The 20190-nt window shown below is 38.4% G+C and overlaps 2 protein-coding genes across 2 annotated transcripts in view; one reads left to right on the forward strand and one right to left on the reverse strand.

Moving 5' to 3' along the window:
* The window catches only part of LOC311602670 (protein PPP4R3C1-like), a 228352-nt gene extending 225296 nt beyond the window's left edge, over positions 1-3056 (reverse strand). Inside the window, exon 1 of the mRNA XM_084791072.1 lies at positions 2943-3056. The gene's annotated coding sequence lies outside the window, so the exon portion shown is untranslated. The remainder of the gene's footprint in view (positions 1-2942) is intronic.
* Positions 2959-5756, forward strand: LOC311602010 (DDB1- and CUL4-associated factor 8-like; the record flags this gene model as incomplete). Its single annotated transcript, XM_084789731.1, has 1 exon — positions 2959-5756. The coding sequence occupies exon 1, from the start codon at positions 3090-3092 to the stop codon at positions 5754-5756; it is 2667 nt and encodes an 888-aa protein (XP_084645857.1). The 5' UTR covers positions 2959-3089.
* Positions 5757-20190: the final 14434 nt, after the last annotated feature.

Here is a 20190-nt window from a genome sequence, read left to right on the forward strand (position 1 = left end):
ACTTACTGTGTTTACTAATTATTTAAAATAAAAAAGGGAAGATAAGACCATAAAAAAGAAATACTGATGCTCCTACCTCTAACTCCTTTAAAAATTTTTTACTTATTAAATATTTTTTTATTTTTACATATATATTTATATTGTTACACATATATACAATAAACTACTTATAGCAAGCCTACCTCTAACTCTTAAGTGCTAGTATTATAGGTGTGAGCCACTATCTCAACTTAATGCAAGTGAATTTTAGTTCATTCATTTTCATATCTATATACTATTCTAGGAATTAATTTATTTACATTAACATTAAGCATGAAGTTCTTATGTTAAGTTCAAGCAACTGTAATATTATTAAAAAATTGTTAGGAATATTCTTTTCTGTATTTTTCCATTATCATTAGCCTTAGAACTTTTCTCTTCAGGATGTTACACTAGTGTTTTTTAAATCAATTTTTCATATTGTTAGAATTACAGTATTTTCAGGGGTTCCTATTTTTCTTATTGTGGCATTATTTCTGCTAGCAAATGCTATACTACTTAAAAATAGCAGATGAAGAGATGGTGCTGTGGGAAAAGTATCTGCCTTGCAAACAAAAAGACCTGAGTTTAGATCCCTAGAATACAGGTGAAAAGCTAGACATAGCTGTTGGCATGTATAAACCCACTGCGGAGAAGCAGAGCCATGGAGAATCCATTGACTCAATGGCCATCCAGTCTAGTCAAAAAGGAGAGTTCCAAGTTCACTGAGAGTTCCTGTCTCAAAAAATAAGGTGGCAAGAAAAATAGTGTAAGATATCAACATCAACATACATGCAAGCACACCCGTATGCACATGTGCACACACACCATATCTATCAGTCTTCCACATACAAAAGAAAATATAGTTTTAGCATCTTAATGGTAATTCATTCAAATATGAAGGTAACTAACACAGTGACACCAATTCACTATTTTTGCACAGCTATTTTCTTTTCCTAAAACACTCCACAAAAGACTCCTATACGTTTTGAAGGCTATAGAAATATTCTGGTAGTTCTATAACATCAGCTTTTCTTCATAAAATCAGGTTGGTGCTCCAAAAGTGCCTAAATTGAATGGGCTCTAAAAATGTATGCATAGAGTTACTGGTGGAAAAAGAAAGATGGCATGCTTCTGTGTAAAATAGGTAGATCAGTTATTCCTGTCCATGTACTCTTTAAATTCACCAGTTAATTTCAGTCTTGATTATAATGAAGAGGACTAAATTCTGCTCACTAAAGCATCTTGGAAGAACTACAGGAGACCTGAGTTAATCCCACATTTCAGATATCATTGAAATTTTCTGTGGGAAATTGTGTCTAATGTAGAATCTGAGATCTGTTCATACTAAAAGGTGCTTGTTTGAGAATCAATTAGCTATACTGTAATTTTCTACTAACCCTTATAATATTTGCCTGATAAAATGTTTTCAAGGTTTTCTCAAAATCTTTGAATTGCTTAAATTCATTATATGCTACAAAATCACCATCTATGGAGTTCTTAGTTGAACTTTAATTGCTCTTGTTTTATTTTCATTTCATACTTCAAAGCACCGAGAGGTTTATGAAACTATTTTACTTAAATAGGATTGAAAGATCCCCAAAGGGAGACCCTCACTCAAGCCTCGGGATGGCGCGCACTCAAAGACACACAAACGACCGTCTTGCTGTAAACACATGAGGCAGTTTATTGGCGGAGCTCCGGGTCGACACGTATCTCACGCAGGAGACAGAGGGGTCGACCCAGAAGCCCAGAGGTTAGGGGTTTATATGGGCAAGGGTCGGGGGGAGTGGGAAGTTTTGGCGCGGCCACACACGATTGGTTGTTTCAAACATTTGAACATCAGCAAATTGCATGGGCAGATCTGGGGTAAGCTCAGACTTAATCACATGGGTACAGTCCTTGGTTCCTGTCTTTCTTGGAACCTGAGGGTAGATGTTTTATCTGAGCTGACAACACATCTGGTTAAACTCAAACCTGGAACATTGTGTGCGGGCCTCAAAGAGGATTAAGCAAACACCATAAAATTGGATGAGGGGTCTTGGCTCATTACTCACTTGATCATGTCCGGTACCTGCTTCTCTCAGGAATTTGTCCTTGTGTATCCTCCCTATCTTTTATGGCCAGCCAGTCCCTGGAACACTCAGTAGGCCTTTGTCTCTTATCTCCTCATTCTTTATGACTTATCATCTGGGACCTTGGGCTAGAATACCTGTCGACCTGCACTTATGAGTTAGAGAGCTCTGCTGTTCTGGTTGCTTTAATGCTAATTAAAAATTTTCCCTTGCATTATCACCTTTTGCTGATGGTTCTCTACTACACCTATTTTCAAAAGTGCTCCAAATTACAATATTTAAAACAATTTGTGGGGGCTTAAAAGATGATACAGCTGGTAAAGGTGCTTATATCTAATCCTGACATCATGGGATAAATCCCCAAATCTTACAGGAAAACTGTATTCCCTCAGTTGTCCTCCTATGGCATACACTCACAGTCCACTCCCTACAATTGAAATTTAAAAAGAAAAAGAAAAAAAAGAGAGAGAGAATAAGCTGCATGTGTAGCAGCCTCACCTTTTTTGAAGCAGAGCTCCTAAACTGAAAAAGATAAAGAAAGGAAGGAAAGAAAGGAGAGAGGGAGGGAGGGAGAGAGAGGAGAGAGAGAAGGAAGAAAAGAGAAAGAAAAGAAAGGAGAGAGAAAGAGAGAAGAGAAAATATATTGAGAAATTGGAAGAAAGAAAGAAAGGTAAGAAGAGAAAGGAAAAAAAGAAAACAAGAGAAAAGGAAAGACACAAAAACAGTAAGCTTCCTTGAGAAATCGGGAGAGGTGGGATACAACGCTTTGTGAACCTCATCAGCTACCATAATTGAAATCGCGCCAGCAAGCTGTTTCCGGTCCTCCATTTTGTTTGTCTCCGGTTTTACCTTTGCCGAAGGCGTGGCGTACTTCTCTCCGTCTTGTAGTCTGTCAGTTTGTCGTTTGTCGCTGATGGTGAGCCTGCTGACTTTCCTGAAGTCCTAGTGGTTAGTGATTTCCACAGTTCACACCCACCGGAGGAAATATCCTTCAAAATGTCCTCCAAAGAGAGCAACACAAACGCCGCTGCAGAGGGCGCCGAGAATGAAAGCCTACTCTGCGGCTCGGGTGAGACTTCTGGTGCCCTGAAGGACACAGAGACAGTTTCTGATAGCAACACCGCGGGTCCAGAAATTTGTCTGACACCAAACAGCGATGTTGCTGGCACTGGAGACAGCAGTGTTTCCAGCCGTCAAGGTACTGACGAAATTTCTGGCTATGGTGACCATGGTTACGAAGGTGACGGAGACAAGGACGACAAAGATAAAGATGACGACAATGATGATGATGACAGCCTTCCCAGCCTGGAGGACTCTGAGAACTTAATTAATGTGGAAAGCTCATCCAGCCACCGAGAGTTTGAGGAAGGTGAGGATGCGGAAGAGCAGGGTGTGGGAAGGCTGTTTCGACACCGGGAGTTGGAGGCCAGTGAGGTTGTGGAAGAGCAGGGAGTGCAAAGCCTGGGCCGTGTCTGTGAGGCTGTTGAGATTGGGGACGCTCGCAGAGTGCGAAGCCTGTGCCGCCGCTATGATTTAGAGCCCGGCGAGGTTGTGGAAGAGCATGGTGTGCGAAGCCTGTGCCACCGCTATGATTTAGAGCCCGGCGAGGTTGTGGAAGAGCATGGTGTGCAAAGCCTATGCCGCCACTATCATTTAGAGGCTGGTGAGGTTGTAGCAGAGCATGGTGTGCGAAGCCTGTGCTGCCGCTGTGATTTAGAGCCTGGCGAGGTTGTGGAAGAGCATGGTGTGCGAAGCCTGTGCCTCCACTATGAATTAGAGCCTGGCGAGGTTGTGGAAGAGCATGGTGTGCGAAGCCTGTGCCGCCGCTATGATTTAGAGCCCGGCGAGGTTGTGGAAGAGCATGGTGTGCGAAGCCTGTGCCGTCACTATAATTTAGAGCCTGGCGAGGTTGTGGAAGAGCATGGTGTGCGAAGCCTGTGCCGCCACTATGATTTAGAGCCTGGCGAGGTTGTGGAAGAGCATGGTGTGCGAAGCCTGTGCCGCCGCTATGATTTAGAGCCTGGCGAGGTTGTGGAAGAGCATGGTGAAAGAAGCCTGTGCCTCCACTATGATTTAGAGCCAGGCGAGGTTGTGGAAGAGCAGGGAGTTGTAAGCCTGTTCCACCACCACGGGTTGGAGGAAGGTGAAGTAGTGGGGATATGCGAGATTGTGGAAGAGCAAGGATTGGAAAGCCAATTCCACCAACGTGTGTCAGGGGAAAGTGAGGCCGTGGGTGAACAGGAAGAAAGGTCTGAGGTGCATGAAGGGCCAAATGACAGCACTGGGCAATGCCAAGTGACTGACATTGGAAAAGATAGTTCCCTAGATGAATGGATGGTCTTAGAGACATCTCCTCTCCCAAGACCTCGATGGAATGCTCTTAATGCCCTTCGAGATAGGCAACTGGGTTCAAGTGCCCGCTTTGTGTATGAGGCCTGTGGGGCAAGAGTATTTGTGCAACGTTTCTCCCTACAGTATACTTTAGAAGGTCATGGTGGATGTGTCAACTCTGTGCATTTTAGTCAAAGTGGTAACCTTCTGGCTAGTGGCAGTGATGATCTAAAAGTAATCCTGTGGGACTGGTTTCATCAGCAACCAGTGCTGAAGTTCAACAGTGGCCACAAAAATAATATCTTACAGGCTAAATTCCTTCCTAATTGTAGTGATGACCTCTTGGCCATGTGTGGCCGTGATGGCCAGGTACGGGTTGCACAGCTATCTGCTATGTCAGTTACCCACAAGACTAAGCGTTTGGTGAAGCATAGAGGAGCATCTCACAGATTAGCTTTGGATCCAGATTACCCTTTTAGGTTCTTAACTTCAGGTGAAGATGCAGTCGTTTTCAATATTGACCTCAGACAACGCAGGCCAGCTACAAAGGTGGTAGTAACCAAACATGGTCATAAGAAAGTGGGACTGTATACCATCAATATGCATCCTGCCAACGTCTACCAGTTTGCTGTAGGTGGGCAAGATCAGTTTGTGAGGATTTATGACCAAAGGAAAATTGATGAAAATGTCAACAATGGAGTTCTCAAAAAATTCTGCCCTCATCACCTTTTTACCTGTGATTTCCCATTATATATCACCTCTCTGGTGTATAGCTTTGATGGCACAGAGATCCTGGCTAGCTACAATGATGAAGATATTTACATTTTCAACTCTTCTGATAATGATGGAGCACAATATGCTAAGAGATATAAAGGACACAGAAATAATGCCACAGTGAAAGGTGTACATTTCTATGGCCCCAAAAGTGAATTTGTGATGAGTGGCAGTGATTGTGGGCACATTTTCTTCTGGGAAAAATCATCCTGCCAGATCGTTCAGTTCTTGGAGGCTGATGATGGAGGAACAGTAAACTGCATTGATCCCCATCCTTACCTACCTTTGCTGGCATCAAGTGGTCTAGACCATGGGGTCAAGATCTGGGCACCCACTGCTGAAACTTCCACGAAGCTTACTGGGTTAAAGAAGGTGATCAAAATTAATAAGATGAAACGAGATAGTTTTAGCTTGGCCCACACTTCTGTGTTTGACAACCACATGCTTTGGTTCCTCATGAGTCATCCGACACAGGCAAATTACCAACGCAGTTGGAGAGGTATTAGAGTTGAAGTTGGAGGAGATATCAGTGACTCTTCCAGTAGCTTTGACGAGTAAGCAACCCAAAACAACTCATAGTATTCAACATCCTAAGGGATATCCTGAGACACCACTGGATACCACTTTAGTACGCGAGATTTTCAAAACCAACTTGTGTAGTAGATTTTTCCTTGCCCTCTGGTTGTAGTGATTTATAATGAAAAAGTTTCTATTTCCTTTCCACCTTCTCCCCCTACCTTTTTATTAATTGGTTTTGTTATTCCTTATTACCCTGTATACTACATGATTATAGAAGTATAATAGGCTTCTTTTGTGCTCTTACAGTTAACCTAAGAAATAGCCTGAATTTAGTGAAAAATTAGTAGTCTTTTAAGATCTTGTTTCTGTTCCCCTAAAAATTGTTGGATTAAAAAACTTAAGTACATTATTTATGAATATTTAAGGTTGTTATAAACTTTTAAGAAATATTTATGTTCTAAAGCAAAGTAAAGTAAACTAAAGTAACACAAAGCATGGTTTTTTTCTTTTAATGCGGACCGTTGGTTATGTACACACCACACTTCCCCCTTTGGCTTTCCTCCACAGAAAAAGAAAAGAGGATAAAGTAGTTTTGTTCCTAATCATATAAGGAATTATATAATTCCTTTAGTTTATTCACATTTTCTGAACCCACATTAATAATGTGGAATTATTTATGGACATTAAAACTGAAAAGAAATTAATTTAATCACTATGTTTCCTTAATCTGCCATTTCAGTGTTTTTGAATTATCATATCTGAAAAATACCACACAATTACTTTTGAAAATTCCTTTTGGATTATTATTTTTATAAGTTTCTCACCAAATTTTAATAATTCCTCTATGTTGAATCTATAGTAATTGCAATCACAGATGGTTTATATTTTTATAAAACTACTTGAAGTAAAACTATTAGGAAAATGTTTTTAATGGTTGGAGGTAAGGATCAGTGGTTAAGAGCACTGATTGCTCTTCCAAGGAACTTGGTTTGGAGTCCCAGGACCCACATGGTAGTTCATGACTGACCATAACTCCACTTCCAGGGGACCTAATATTGTCTTTTGGCCTCCAAGGGCATTAGACGTGCACTTAGTGCACAGACACACATTCAAGCAAAAATTTTAAAAATATTTTTAAAAGAAATGGAAAAGGTTTTGGCATCTGTTAGGGTATGAGTGGTAGAGCTGTATGGAGGAATGGAACCATGCCATGCAGCAGGCCCACTTAAGAGGGCTATTAGGGAATACAGAGACACCAGAGGGAAAAGGAGAGGGATGGGAGGTGTTCCCTTTATAAACTATGTAGCACATGTGCAAAGGGTGCATATGTGGCTTAGGGAGCCTGAATCCTGCAGGTGGGTGTTTCTGCCAACATGCTTCTGTAGTGGCTTTGGTGTTACCTGCTTTCCTACCTTTATCAGGGCCTTTGGGGGTGACTGTATTACTGCCTGGTTACTAACAGCATCTGTGTAGTATTTAAGACTGTAGTACAGTTTAGAAGAGTTTGAAAGTGCTTTATTTTCAGTCTTAAAGTAAATTTGAGATAGTGAGTCATCAAATTCTATTTAATACTATTATTTTTTCATTTTGTGTTTCCCCTAAACTTCAAGGAATTATAACACATCCTTCTATCCAAATTATTGCTCAAATGAAGAATGTCATTGGCTATCTTGACAGTGGCTATCCTTCAATAATACTTCTTGAAATGGGTATTATGTCTCCTCATATGGAAGTATACAGAGACATTTTCATAAAGTAGACTTTGGAATGTAAGTTATCTCGACCAGAAGTTCACTGTTCACTGAGATTCAGAGTTAGGGATGAGTGCTTGGGGACCTCAAAGCCTGAAGAAACCCCTACATGTTGGTTCTCAAGAAAAGGTCAGCATAGATTCCAAATAAACTGCATGCAGAAACAGGTGAGTCTCAATTTTGCACTGTGGTTTAAAATAAGGCATAGTGTTTGGGGAGATGGCTCAGTGAGTATAGCACTGGCAGTGCAAGCATGAGTGCTGGAGTTCACATACCTAGAACCTAATTAAAAGCTGGGTGGGCCTAACACATTACCTGTGTAATCCTGAGTATGAGAGGGAGAGGCAAAATCTCTGGAGCAAGCTAGCTAGCCAGACTAGTGCAAACAGTGATTCCTGACTTCAGCAAGAGGCTCCGTGTCTCCATAGAAACTGGAGAGCTGTTGAAATTGCCTGGTACAAACTTTGGTCCTTCACATGCAAGTGTCTGCAAATCTATTCACACACATATACGCATATATATGTAAAAATACAAGAGAGGACACAGAAGAGAGGTGTTAACTAAGTTTGGAGCATCATTTAAAAATGGATTAGTGTGCATGCAAGCAATATTTAAAAAATTAGTGATTTCTAGTGACTTTCAAAATGATTAAAAAAAAACACTGATTTTTTGGTATCCCTTTTCCTACTTGATGTTTTTGAAAAGGGCCTCCTATAGAGATTTTTACTCTATTAACTTACTTAACTTAAAATCTTTCAGGGTTCACTGAGTTAATCTTAGATTGTCTTGTCCTGATAGGCATTTGGCAAAAAGAATTTGAAAAATAAAGTAGTGGCTTAAATTTTATTTTTTTCAGAAGCTAAGGGAAGATATGTCAGGCAGTGCAGCACACAGTTCATGCATACTGTGTCTCATACCCTTTTCTGTAGTGAGCATTGCCTCACACCACAAGTACTCCAGACCCCTTGTATATTTTCCTTTGTATTAATTAGCTTTATGAAAAGAAGTGCCTTCTTCTGCAGGGCACTGTGACTATACCATATTGGTCTGGGTTTGTGGAGGCAATGAGAGATCAACACCTGTTCCAGTCTTTCCCTACTATTCCAGATAATCCTCACAGATCCCTATCTACATTTGCTCCCAAGACTTCTTTCTTTTTCTTCTTTTTTTCTTTCTTTTTTTCCTCTCCCTAAATTTTACAATCATTTCTTCTTCCATTTCTAATATCTTTAAGATATAGGAACAAACAAACAAATGTATTATACCATCTTAGCCAGGGCCTGGCGTGATGGCTCAGAGCTTTAGAACCTGTATCACCCTTGCAGAAGATCCTGTTTCAATTCCCAGCACCTACATGATGGCCCACAACCATCCATAACTTCAGTTCCAGGGAATCTGATGCTTTATTCTGTGGACACAAGGCACACATGGTACACATTAATACCTATAAATCAAAATAAATAAACTAAAAAACATTTTAAACGCTTATCCAGCTCCCACAGCTAAATAAAGTTTAAACACTATTTTAAAAATTAATTTATTTCTAATTTCTTCACTTTACATCCAGATTGTAGCCCCCTCCCTTGTCTCCTCCTGGCCACACCTTATCTCCCTTCCCCCCTCCTTCCCTCCATTAGTCATCAGAAAGGGAGGAGCCCTCCTCCTCTACCCTGTGCTCCCAGCCTATCAAGTCCCATCTGGACTGCATGCATCCTCTTCCTCTGTGGCCTGGTAAGGCTGCCCCAGAAGAGGAACATGATCAATGAGTGGGCCAGAGTCCATGTCAGAGGTAGGCCCATATTATGGACAGGCAAGGAGACTGTGCTGCCTATCTACTACTTCTGAGCAGAGGGTCTACACCCTCTCCATGCATCGTCCTTAGTTGGTGCATCAGTCTCTACAGGGCTGTCTTGGCCCAGATTTGTTGGCTCTGTCTAGCTAACATGTTTCACCCATAATGTTTCTGTGGTTCTGATTGAACTTGAGCTGTGAAACCTCCCCTCCCCTACAAGCTTGTGGGATAAATTTCTAAGTTAGTGGAATTTGCATATTTACCATTTTGGTGCATTAATTGGTTATAAAGGAAGACATTTAAATAAATATGTGAATATATATATATATATATATCTTGTTAGATGGATAGATAGAGATACAATGTGTGTTATCTATTCACATATATTTATATTTCTCGTTTATAGAGGGAGAAGTAATAAACTGAGAAAATATATAGCACAAACCTGTTACCTCACCCCTTCACATGTAGCAGCAGGGGAATCCTGAGTCCAGTGTTCTCTAGTATGGACTACATGCTGAGATCAAGGTAAAGCTGGGTATACAGCAATCCCCTGTTGAAAATAGAACAAAAGTGCAGTTGAGATTATATAGATAAAAAGGCCTAAAGAGATGATTCAGTTGGCAAGAACACTTGGATTTGCAAGCATTAAAACTGGAAGTCAAATCTACAGCAGCCAGTTGTGTAAGGGTTTACATGACTGCAACCACAGCTTTAGAAGGTGGACACAGCATTAGGAGGCATGTTCCCTGGAGCTTGTTAACAGCTGCATCAAGCTTCAAGTTCAGTGAGAGAACCTATACCTAGGGTGGAGAGTAATAGAGGAAAACACCTGCTGTCCCCTGACCTTCATATGTGCATGTATGAATACACCACACAAATACAACTAAATTATTAATTATTTAATAAATTGTAAATGTAGTATAGTAGTTCTTAAGAATTTTACATGATTTTTACTTTTGCACACATTAGTCTTGTTAGTATATAGAAAAGATATACAGACTAAAGCTATGTCTTTTGTGAGACTGGGAAGACTCAATTTATTAATCAAATGAAACTCCACTTTTGCTGTAGTTTTTCAGCACATTTTACTTGCAATTTGAAACATCTACAGCACAGTTCTTTGGAGATTCTCATGTTCTTCATGCAATAGTATAATGGTCTCCTAATTATGTACAGAATTTAGTTGCATAAAGTTGTAACAGATACCAAACTATACTTTAAGAAAAAGACATTGCTGGCAAGATTTCCTTAAAAGGACAGGTGTGGAAATGAGTAGACATTGAAAAAATTGTAAAAAATATGATTGCTAAAAAGCAGACCAAAAATGTTTGCAGAGTTCTGCTAGTCCAAAGTGACAGCAATGTTTATTCTACCATACTATGATCCAAAAGCATAATACAGAGAAATCACAGTTCTGTGTTTACTTCCTAGTACACCCACTACTTCAAATTGTCTAAACTTCAGTTTCAAAAGTAAATAAGAATAAATCCAGACTTAATTTTTACATCCTGATGGAGAACTCAGTAAATATGGATATATATTTCCTGGGATCATGAAACCTTAAAGATGGAGAGGCCAAGTCCTCAAGAAGACCAACATACTATTTTTAAAGGTTTATTTTTTATAAATTAATATGCTTTAGTAATAAACTTATAAGAACAGCACAGAAGACAGACAACATTAAAAACACGTACTTGACATGTAGGACAAATTGGTTAGAAAAGTATACTGAATGACTGGAGCCTGCTGTATGATAAAACATGCTACAAACTGCATTCAATTATTGCAATCAATATAAAACTTACTTGTTTAAAAAATCTAAATGCTGGAATTGTCCAGAATATTTTAACAGGTTTATTTACAATTGTGGTAAGGTTCTGTTTTTCTATCATGTGGTTCCAAGGCATGGGACAGAAGCTACTAAGTTTTGTGGCAAGTACCCATTAATAAAAATACTATTTTTATTAATATTTATTTTGTTATTATATGTATGTGGGGGTTTTGTCTGCATATTATATATGCACACAATGTATGTGCCTGATGACCCTGGAGGTCAGAAGAGGGCATTAGATCCCCTGGGACTGAAGTAACAGATGATTATAAACTGCTGTGCGGATGCTGGGAATCAAACCCAGGTCCTCTGGAAGAGAAGCCAGTGCTTTTACCTGCTGACCAATCTCTCCAGCCCCCAACATACTATTAAGCTGTGTTTTAAGGGAGATTAAAGCTTCTTTGGAGGTTCTCGTTGGAAGATGGTTTAAAAGAGCTGTGCCATGCTGTATGATTCAAAATTCAATTTGAATTGTAGTTTTACATTGTATTTTACATTATTTCTTTTGGTCTTTAGCACTCTGTTCATCTCTAGTACTAGTCTAGGAACATTCATTGGCAGAAATATACTCCTATGTATAAGCAAACATACTTTCTCACAGAAAAATATTTAAGTGGAGAGAAAACTTAAGTTCTCATAATTTAGATAGATTTTCCCAAAATGTTAAACTAAGAAGGGGCTCAAATAGAATTTAACAGTAAATTAATCTCTAAATCTAAAATGATATTTAAATGGGCTAGGGCAGTGATTCAGCAGTTAAGAGCACTGGCTTCTCTTCCAGGGAACCTGGATTCCATACCTAGCAGGCACATGACAACTCACAACCATCTGTAACAGACTCAGGGGATCTGATGCCTTCTTCTGGTCTCTGAGGGCACTACATACACTTGTTACACAGTGATATATGCAGGGAAAACATTCAGACACAAAACAGTATTTTAAAAAATTATTTTTAAGTAATAAAAAACATTAAATGCCAAAATATTAAAGGAAAATATTTAACTCTTGTAGCCATCATAATTCTGGTAATTTATCATACCATAAGGTAATTTATCTCATATCACAATGTTCTGAGAAATATAAGCCTAGTGAGGAGAGAGGAGGTAGATCAGTTGGTAGAGGGCTTAGCTTGAAATCATGGCACTAGAACCCACATAACTGGATGGTGTGGCATGTGCTTATAATTCCAGTGCTTGGGAGGCAGAGAAAGGAGAATTTCTAGACACCAAGTATAGCCTAGTGTTTAAGCCCCAAATACTAGGGGAAAAGCATTTTGCAATAAGGAACTATACCTAAGTTTGATCTGTAGCCTCCAGGAACTCGTGCAAATACATGTGTGCACACAAACATACATACAAAACTTGGCAAAATAGTACCCTCAAATGCATACAAATATGTTAACAGGAAGAAACTGAAATCTAGTGTCATCATCATTAAAAGTCAGAATTAAAGAGTTTAATGAGGATCAATTTATATAAATTACATTAAAAATTAAACCTGTATAGATATTTGAATTTTACATTTAACCATTAAAAAACATGAGTATTGAGAAATGGTGCCATTCCAGATATTTTCCTCATGTGCAGTTCCATTCATCCTAGCTCCTACTACTGGAGAAATTGTTACTTTTCAGCTTCTAGGTTATTTATTGATTAATTTTGGTTTTCCTTGAGCTTCATATACAAGGAATATTGTAGTGTGTTTTATGTTTTGCTTAAATTGTGTTACATTGTAGAACAGGCAGACAGTACAAAAGCCAACTTTAGGTAAATTTAGAATGAGATTTCTTATCTTTTCCAATTGAGTTTTACGTGCTTCCTGAGGAAGTCTGCAGAAGAACCTATTTTGTTTCTATTAGCAGTTCATTTTCAAATTAATATGTGAAATCAAATTAAGTAAGGCAGTCATGTTGAGTAGTTTGATAATCCCAACATTTGTGAAGTAGATATAATAAGGACCCTGAGTGCAAGGCTAGACTTTGCCACTGTGGTGGTTTAAATGAAACAAAACAAAGCAAAACAAAAAGTCTCAGATAGGCTCAAGCATTTGAGCACTTGGTGGTGGTGTTTGGAGAGTTGTAGAAAGTGCAGCCTTGGTGGTGGAAATGCGTTCCTGGAGGAGGTTTTTTTTTTTTAAGAGTTTATACCCTCACCTTACTTCCAGTTGCTCTCCTTGCTTATGCTTTTGGTTAGAGATATAATCTCTCGGCTTGTTTCTCCGCTACCTTCTACCATAACTTCCTGCCATTTATGAACATTCTCTCTGGAACTGTACTCCAAATAACCTCTTCCTTTTATAAGCTTCCTTTAGTCATGCTTTATTACAGCAGTAGAAAAGTAACTTATATAGTTACATAATGAATATGAGACCAGCCTAGGCCACAAGACTTTCTGAAGAAAAAAAAATGATAGCAAGATGGTTCAGTGGATAAAAGATATTGCTTAGCCTGATTACCTAAGATCAATCCCAGAAACTAACATAAAGATGGAAGGACTCCACTAAGTTTTCTTCTGACCTGCACTCATGTACTGTGGCACATACACAACCCACACACATGCATCATATGCACAAATGAGCAATAAAAAATAAAAATTTCAAAAAAAACCTAATGGAATGTTCTTAATGTAACATGCAATACATATATGCACTATGCATTATTACATTGTGTTATGTTATATGTAGTAAATAACATAATGATTACATCTGGTTAATGTATTTGTCTTTTCACATATTGACAATTTCTTTGTGATGAAAACTTTTTCATAGGTTACAAAACAGTATTCAGAAGCTGTTAAATGAAATTCTATAAATGTCTAGTAGGTTAGTTTGATATAGACTGAAATAACCTTTGTTATTGATTTGTAAGTTTTCTATTATGGCTCAAGATTACTGTATCTATACACAAGTGATACTAGCTGGATTCAAAGTTCAATAGACTGGGATAATGTTATCTTCTTCTTGCACTACAGGTGTTCCATAGACTCTGTCTACAGGAAAGTCGGGTGAAGAAATCTGTTAGGGTATGCCTAATAGTAGGTTTTACAAGTTCCACACCAGTTCTAGCATATAGTCTTGTGATTATTGTCATGGATACAATAAACATAGAGAATGCATCACTATGTGATATAATGTTATGATAATATTAAAGAGGGGCAGGTCTTTGTCCACCTAAGATGATACTAAGCTCTATTATATTGGAACCTCACTGCCACAGGAACCTTCAAAATCTTTGGGATATACCAAGGCTTGTAGTTTACTTCAGTGATACAATCCTAAACCTCATCCTGTCCCATTAAAAAAGAGATGTCTGCATAATGTTAGAGCAGCTGAAATTTCCCTTTTGTATGTGTTGAAGAAACTAGATCTTTGAGAAGCCAGTGCCATTCTGAAAGTTAGAAGACTTGGGTTTATTTGGCTGGCAGGCCCAGGTGAGCTCTTGATTTGAGAAGTCGGACCTCAATCCACACTTTCTTATAACATTTATAGGATGTTGAATATATGCATCACCTTTTCTGTTATTTATGGGTTAAAATTTTAGCCTACATAACTGAGGACCACAAATGAGAGCACTTCTATAGCAAGCATGTTTACAGAAATGGAATTGTTAATGTTAGAACAGTACTTTGCAAGTGTCTGTTTCTCAAGAAAAGAGCAATCTTAGCTAATTCAATAGATGAGCAGGATTACAGAAGCATGCAGATCTCTGAGTTCGAGGCCAGCCTGGTCTACAGAGTGAGTACAGGACAGCCAAGGCTACACAGAGAAACCATGCCTCAAAACAAAACAAACAAAACAAAACAAAAATACTAAAACCAAACCAAACAAAACAAAAACAAAAGCAAAAAACCTGGCTTCTTAGAACTCTGGGAGAGGGGACATAAGGAACTCTTTCCTTCTTGACTTCTACTATTTTTTAAAAAATTTATTGTACTAAAATAAGCCACCATAGTCTCTCATCTGATTTCTTTAGCTCTTATGAAGGAATTTTGGTGTATGAATAGGTAATAGGTGTTTTACCTGATGTATCATGGCAAATGATTTATAGGGGAACTTAGACCCTATCATGTTACACATGTCCTCTTCTTGATGGAAATGCTGCTGATCTGTTACTATTGAAGTGGGGAGATTTTTTTTTTATTGTTTCAGCACAGTTTTTGCCTTATCTACCAAAATAAATGCATTGCACAGGTGCATGTTCATGTGTGTGCATGTACACCTGTGTGTTTAATGTTTTCAGAGAATCAGACGTTGTTGTTGTTGTTTGAGATAGGGTCTCTCTGTGTTAGCCTTGGCTGTCCTGGACTCACTTTGTAGACCAGGCTGGCCTCAAACTCACAGCGATCCGCCTGCCTCTGCCTCCTCAGTGCTGAGATTAAAGGTGTGAGCCACCATGCCTGGCCTCAGACATTTATTTCATTTCTCATGATTATCTGTTTTCAATGGGTTTCTTTATTTTTAGTTTAATTTATATAATTGGTTTAGTTTAATTATGATATGATAATTAATTGATCTAGAGTTGATTTTTAATAGTATTTTTGAGTTTTTAATTTTTTATTTCATATGTTATTGTGTTTTGCCTCTGTTGGTATGTTTTTATGAGGATGTCAGATTCGCTGGAACTGGAGTTACAGACAGTTGTGAGTTCATGTGTTGGTGGGAATAGAAGCCAATTCCTTGGAAGAGCAACCAGTCCCCTTAACCACTGAGCCATCTCTCCACCCCGATGTATCTTCTGCTTACTTATTTGTTTTTGTTTGTTTTGTGTTATTTTAATTATTCTTAAAGAGAAGTTGGTTACCAGTATTCATGTGTTCCTCACCAAATTGATTCATTTGTACACTGTAAGGTGTTCAGATGTTTGAAGTCAAACACACATCCTCACTGTTTTCTTTGTTTGTTTGATTGGTTGTTTGGCAGGTTTTGTGTTGTTTTGTTTTGATACAGAATTTTTCTATGTAGTTTTGGCTGTCCTGGAACTTGCTATGTAGACCAAACTTCTAGAAACTGAGAGAGATATGTGTATTTCTGTCTCTCAAATGCTGACATTAAAGGTATGCACCACTATATCAGGTTTCATTGTTTTATAAACAGTATATCATATCATTCATAATCTTCTCACTAAAATTAAAATGACTTGAACTTCTTATTACAATGATAAGAATAATCCACATTGATGATAAAATATTTAAACTGTGGAAATTTGTAAAAAATGAAAGGAAAATTAATTCCAGGATTCTTCATTTAAGTGTATTGGACATAAGTTGTGTTGACAAATATGAACTATTTTGCAATTAATACTTAGGTATGTTCAATATATGTTCACTGTTATGCAGTGCATACCTAGATATGCTCACATATATGTCTCTATTTCAAGAAAAATGATTCTGGATCAGCAATCTGCAACTGTATAAATAACACATAAACCCAAACGTTAGTCTTAAAATATCAATTTTTAAAACTTTTTCTGTGGTCCAGAAAGCTATATAATTTAATTGTATTCTACAATTTAAATTTCTTGTTTTAATTTTTTGTTGTTCCTGGAAAGCTTCATACATCTATATTTCGATAATATCCTTTTCTCTTCCATTCGTGCTCTCCAATCCTTTCTGGGTTATTTGAACACCCTTCGCAAACTTGTGTCTTTTTTTAAATAGCACCCAGTCTAGTTGGTACTGCCTATATACATAGGGTTGTGTGGTCATCCAGTGGAGAGTGGGCAATCTAACAGTGAAAACTCCTCTAATAAAAAAGTGACTTTCATTTCCCCAACCGCTATCTATTGCCAGTGGTTCCCAAGCTAGGGGTAAGACCTTAGGAGCCCTCCCAATTTGAGCTGGGAATTTTAATCTTCATCTGGATCTTGGGCAATTTCCATGAGTTTATATGTACAAGATTCTGTTTATTTATGTATCTGTTTATTTATTTTTTATAAATATACTCCTTACTGGCATTGTAACTTGCTATGTTATAATGTTGTGAATAAAAGGCTTACCTTTTACTCACAGAACTCCACCTAACAGGTGTCATGTGTCCTTGCTAGTTATTATTTTTTAATAATTTAAATTGCAGGTAAGTATCTGTGTGGAAATATGTGCCCATGTGTTCAGGTCCCACTAGAGGCCAATGGTGTCAGGGTCAGGTGCCTCTGGAACTGGGTTGACAGGTAGTTTTGAGCTTTTAGATCTGGATACAGGAAACTGAACTTCAGTTCTCTATATATTATATCTTCTAATGCATCAAGTAAACTCTCCAGCTTCTGTTAGTCTTATGACTAACAGTGAAAGCTAGAGATGGAGCTCAAGGCTCAAGTGGAAATTGGCAGCTTCTATAATTACTCATGTTCCTGTTGTCAGACTTTACATCCTTATTAGCTATTAGTTACAGACCAGATTTCCCTTTTAAGTTGTCCACCCCATGGTGCAGCTTACAATATAGAAACTAAATTCCCCCAGATTAAGTAAATTAATAAAAGGTAAAAATTAATGCCAAACCTTTTTTAACTTTGCGTATAATGCTATCACCTCTGCCATGTACTGTGCAATCAAAACTGAGTCAGTAATCCTAGCACAGTTTCAAATACACAAGTTGCAAAAGAAAGCCTCGTTTAGATCTGTAGTAGAGGCTGTTCACTACAAGATAAATAGCATATTTTGATCTACTTCTGAAGTATTTTGTAGTGCCAATGAGATGGCCGTGGGTACAAGAGGCTACTACTAAGCCTGACTACCTGAGTTCTATTCCTGGAACTTATGTGGTGGATGGGGAGTCCCATAAATTGTTCTTTGACCTTCACATATACACCAAGACATGTGTTTGTTAAATTTCTGAGGCAACATACAAAGATGGAAGGCAGAATGTCTGACCTTCCAATGGTGTTTATTAGTAAGCACAGAAGTGCAGCCTATCTTCCACAGCAAATCGAGAGGACTATCAAGGGAAAAATCTGGTTGTGATGCTTTATAAGAGTGATGTTTGGGGCTTGAGGATGAAGAAATAGAAGCAGCCTCAAGCTGTTTCTCTCCTCCCTGAATTGTTTGTCCAAGGGCAGAAAGGGTATCTTTGGGAGACATGTGGTCTCTATAGACATTTCTTTCTGTGCTGACCAATAAGGCTGACTTATACATACGAATTCTGCTTTACCACCAAGTCATTCTATCATTCCAACCCCTAAAAGGTATGAAGAGGTGGGGGTGTCCAAAAAACGTGGAGAATGTGTTAAGAGATGAGGATGACGGAAATTGATTCTTTCTTAACTGCTTCAAACTGAGGAGGATTTTTTGTCCAAGGGGGTGAGTTCTAGTATTTTGAGGAGCAAGAATAAGAGTTTTAACTTCACGTGCCATGTGATTGTCATCTTGATTTTCTGGGGGGGGGGGGAAGGTTTTAAAAATAATCCTTAGAGGCTGGTCCAGGCAGATAGGTTGGTTACAGAGTAAAACTGAGAGATCTCTCAAGGAAATGGTAGGAGTCAGAGGAGTAGAAGTTTGAGTTAGAATGAGCCAGTGAGAGGAAGTGAGTATAGAGTTGATTCAGGATGACAGTAAGTAAGCCTACTGCTAGAAGTATTGTACCAACGTGAACTAGCAGATGCAACAGAGAGCTACAGAGCATAGATGGAAGGGAGAAGGAGAAAATGGAGGACTAATATAAAGAATTAGGTCTGGCCTGGAGTCCTTTACAGCGAGAATTTCCCTACAGCATCTAAAATGTCTTTTTGAAGGTGTATCAGAAGCAAATGAATCTCTTGTAGGGTAAGAGCCATTGGAAGTTCTACTCAGGAAGTTGTCTCCTGCATCAATAAGTTCAAGGCTCTTTCCCACTTTTTCTTCTAACAGATTTAATATGTCTAGTTTTATGTTGAGGTCTTTAGTCCACTTGAACATTAGTTTTGTGCGGGGTGATAAATATGGACATATTTGCATTTTTCTATATGTGGACCTCCAGTTAGACCAGCATCATTTGTATGCTTTTGCCTTCTTTCTCAAAAATCAAGTGTCCATAGGGGTGTGAGTTTATTTCTAGGTCTTCAATTCGATTCCACTCATCAGCTAGCCTATTTCTATGTGAGTACCAGGCCATTTTTATTACTGTTGTTCTATAGTATACCTTGAGATCAAGGATAGAGATTTCTACAGATCTTTTATTGTACAGTATTGTTTTAGCTATTCTGTTTTTTTCTATGTCAAGTTTAGAATTGATCTTTCAAGGTCTGTAAAAAAATCTGTATGTATTTTGATAGAAATTGCATTGAATCTTTAGATTGGTTTTGGTAAGATGTCCATTTTTCCTATGTTGATTACATGAGCATGGGAGATCTTTCCATCTTCTGATATCTTCTTCAATTTCTTTCTTTAGAGACTTGAAAATTTTTCATTCAAGTCTTTCACTTGCTTGAATAATCTGGAGTGAGGTAACCCAGACCCAGAAAAACACCTATGATATATACTCACTTATAAGCGGAGATAAACCAAACACAGAGAGCCTCTGAGAAGCTACACACAGTGAGTGATAGGGACTGATGCTGCAACTTGCTTCTGGACCCTGGACAGAGAGCTGAGAGTTGTATGGAAGAATGGGAAGGATGGAAGGACCTGGGGGGTCAGGACCTCTGCAAGAGTACCACGAAGGTCAGTGGATCTAGATCCAGGAAAGGTTATTCTCTATGAGTTGAGGTTGGAGAAGGGGGAGAGAAGGGACTGTCTCACCAACACACAGAGGAAGAGTATACAGGCTACCCTGATGATATCTAATAGACGGTGATCAGTGGGGGAAGAGCCCTTTCACCCACCTCTTCAAATGTCTAGGGGAGAAGAATATGGCAGAAGACGGAGGGACAGTGGGAAAGGAAAGATATGAGCAAAGGGATAACAATTAGGTTGTAATGTGAATAAATTATAATCAATAAATTAATTTTAAAAGGGCCATGGGAGCGCTTATAAGGAAAATTTTTTTTCAGTATAAGTAAACGTTCAATAAGTAGGACATTTAAAAGACAGAGAGGAAACATAAAGAAGGGAATAACAAGGAGGATCCAGAATTGGAAGAAACCAATAGCATATACATAGGACTGTTGTGGTTGAATTTTTGTCTGGTTCC

Source organism: Acomys minous, assembly GCF_964271855.1.
Source record: "Acomys minous genome assembly, chromosome: 7".
Taxonomy (NCBI): Eukaryota; Metazoa; Chordata; class Mammalia; order Rodentia; family Muridae; genus Acomys; species Acomys minous.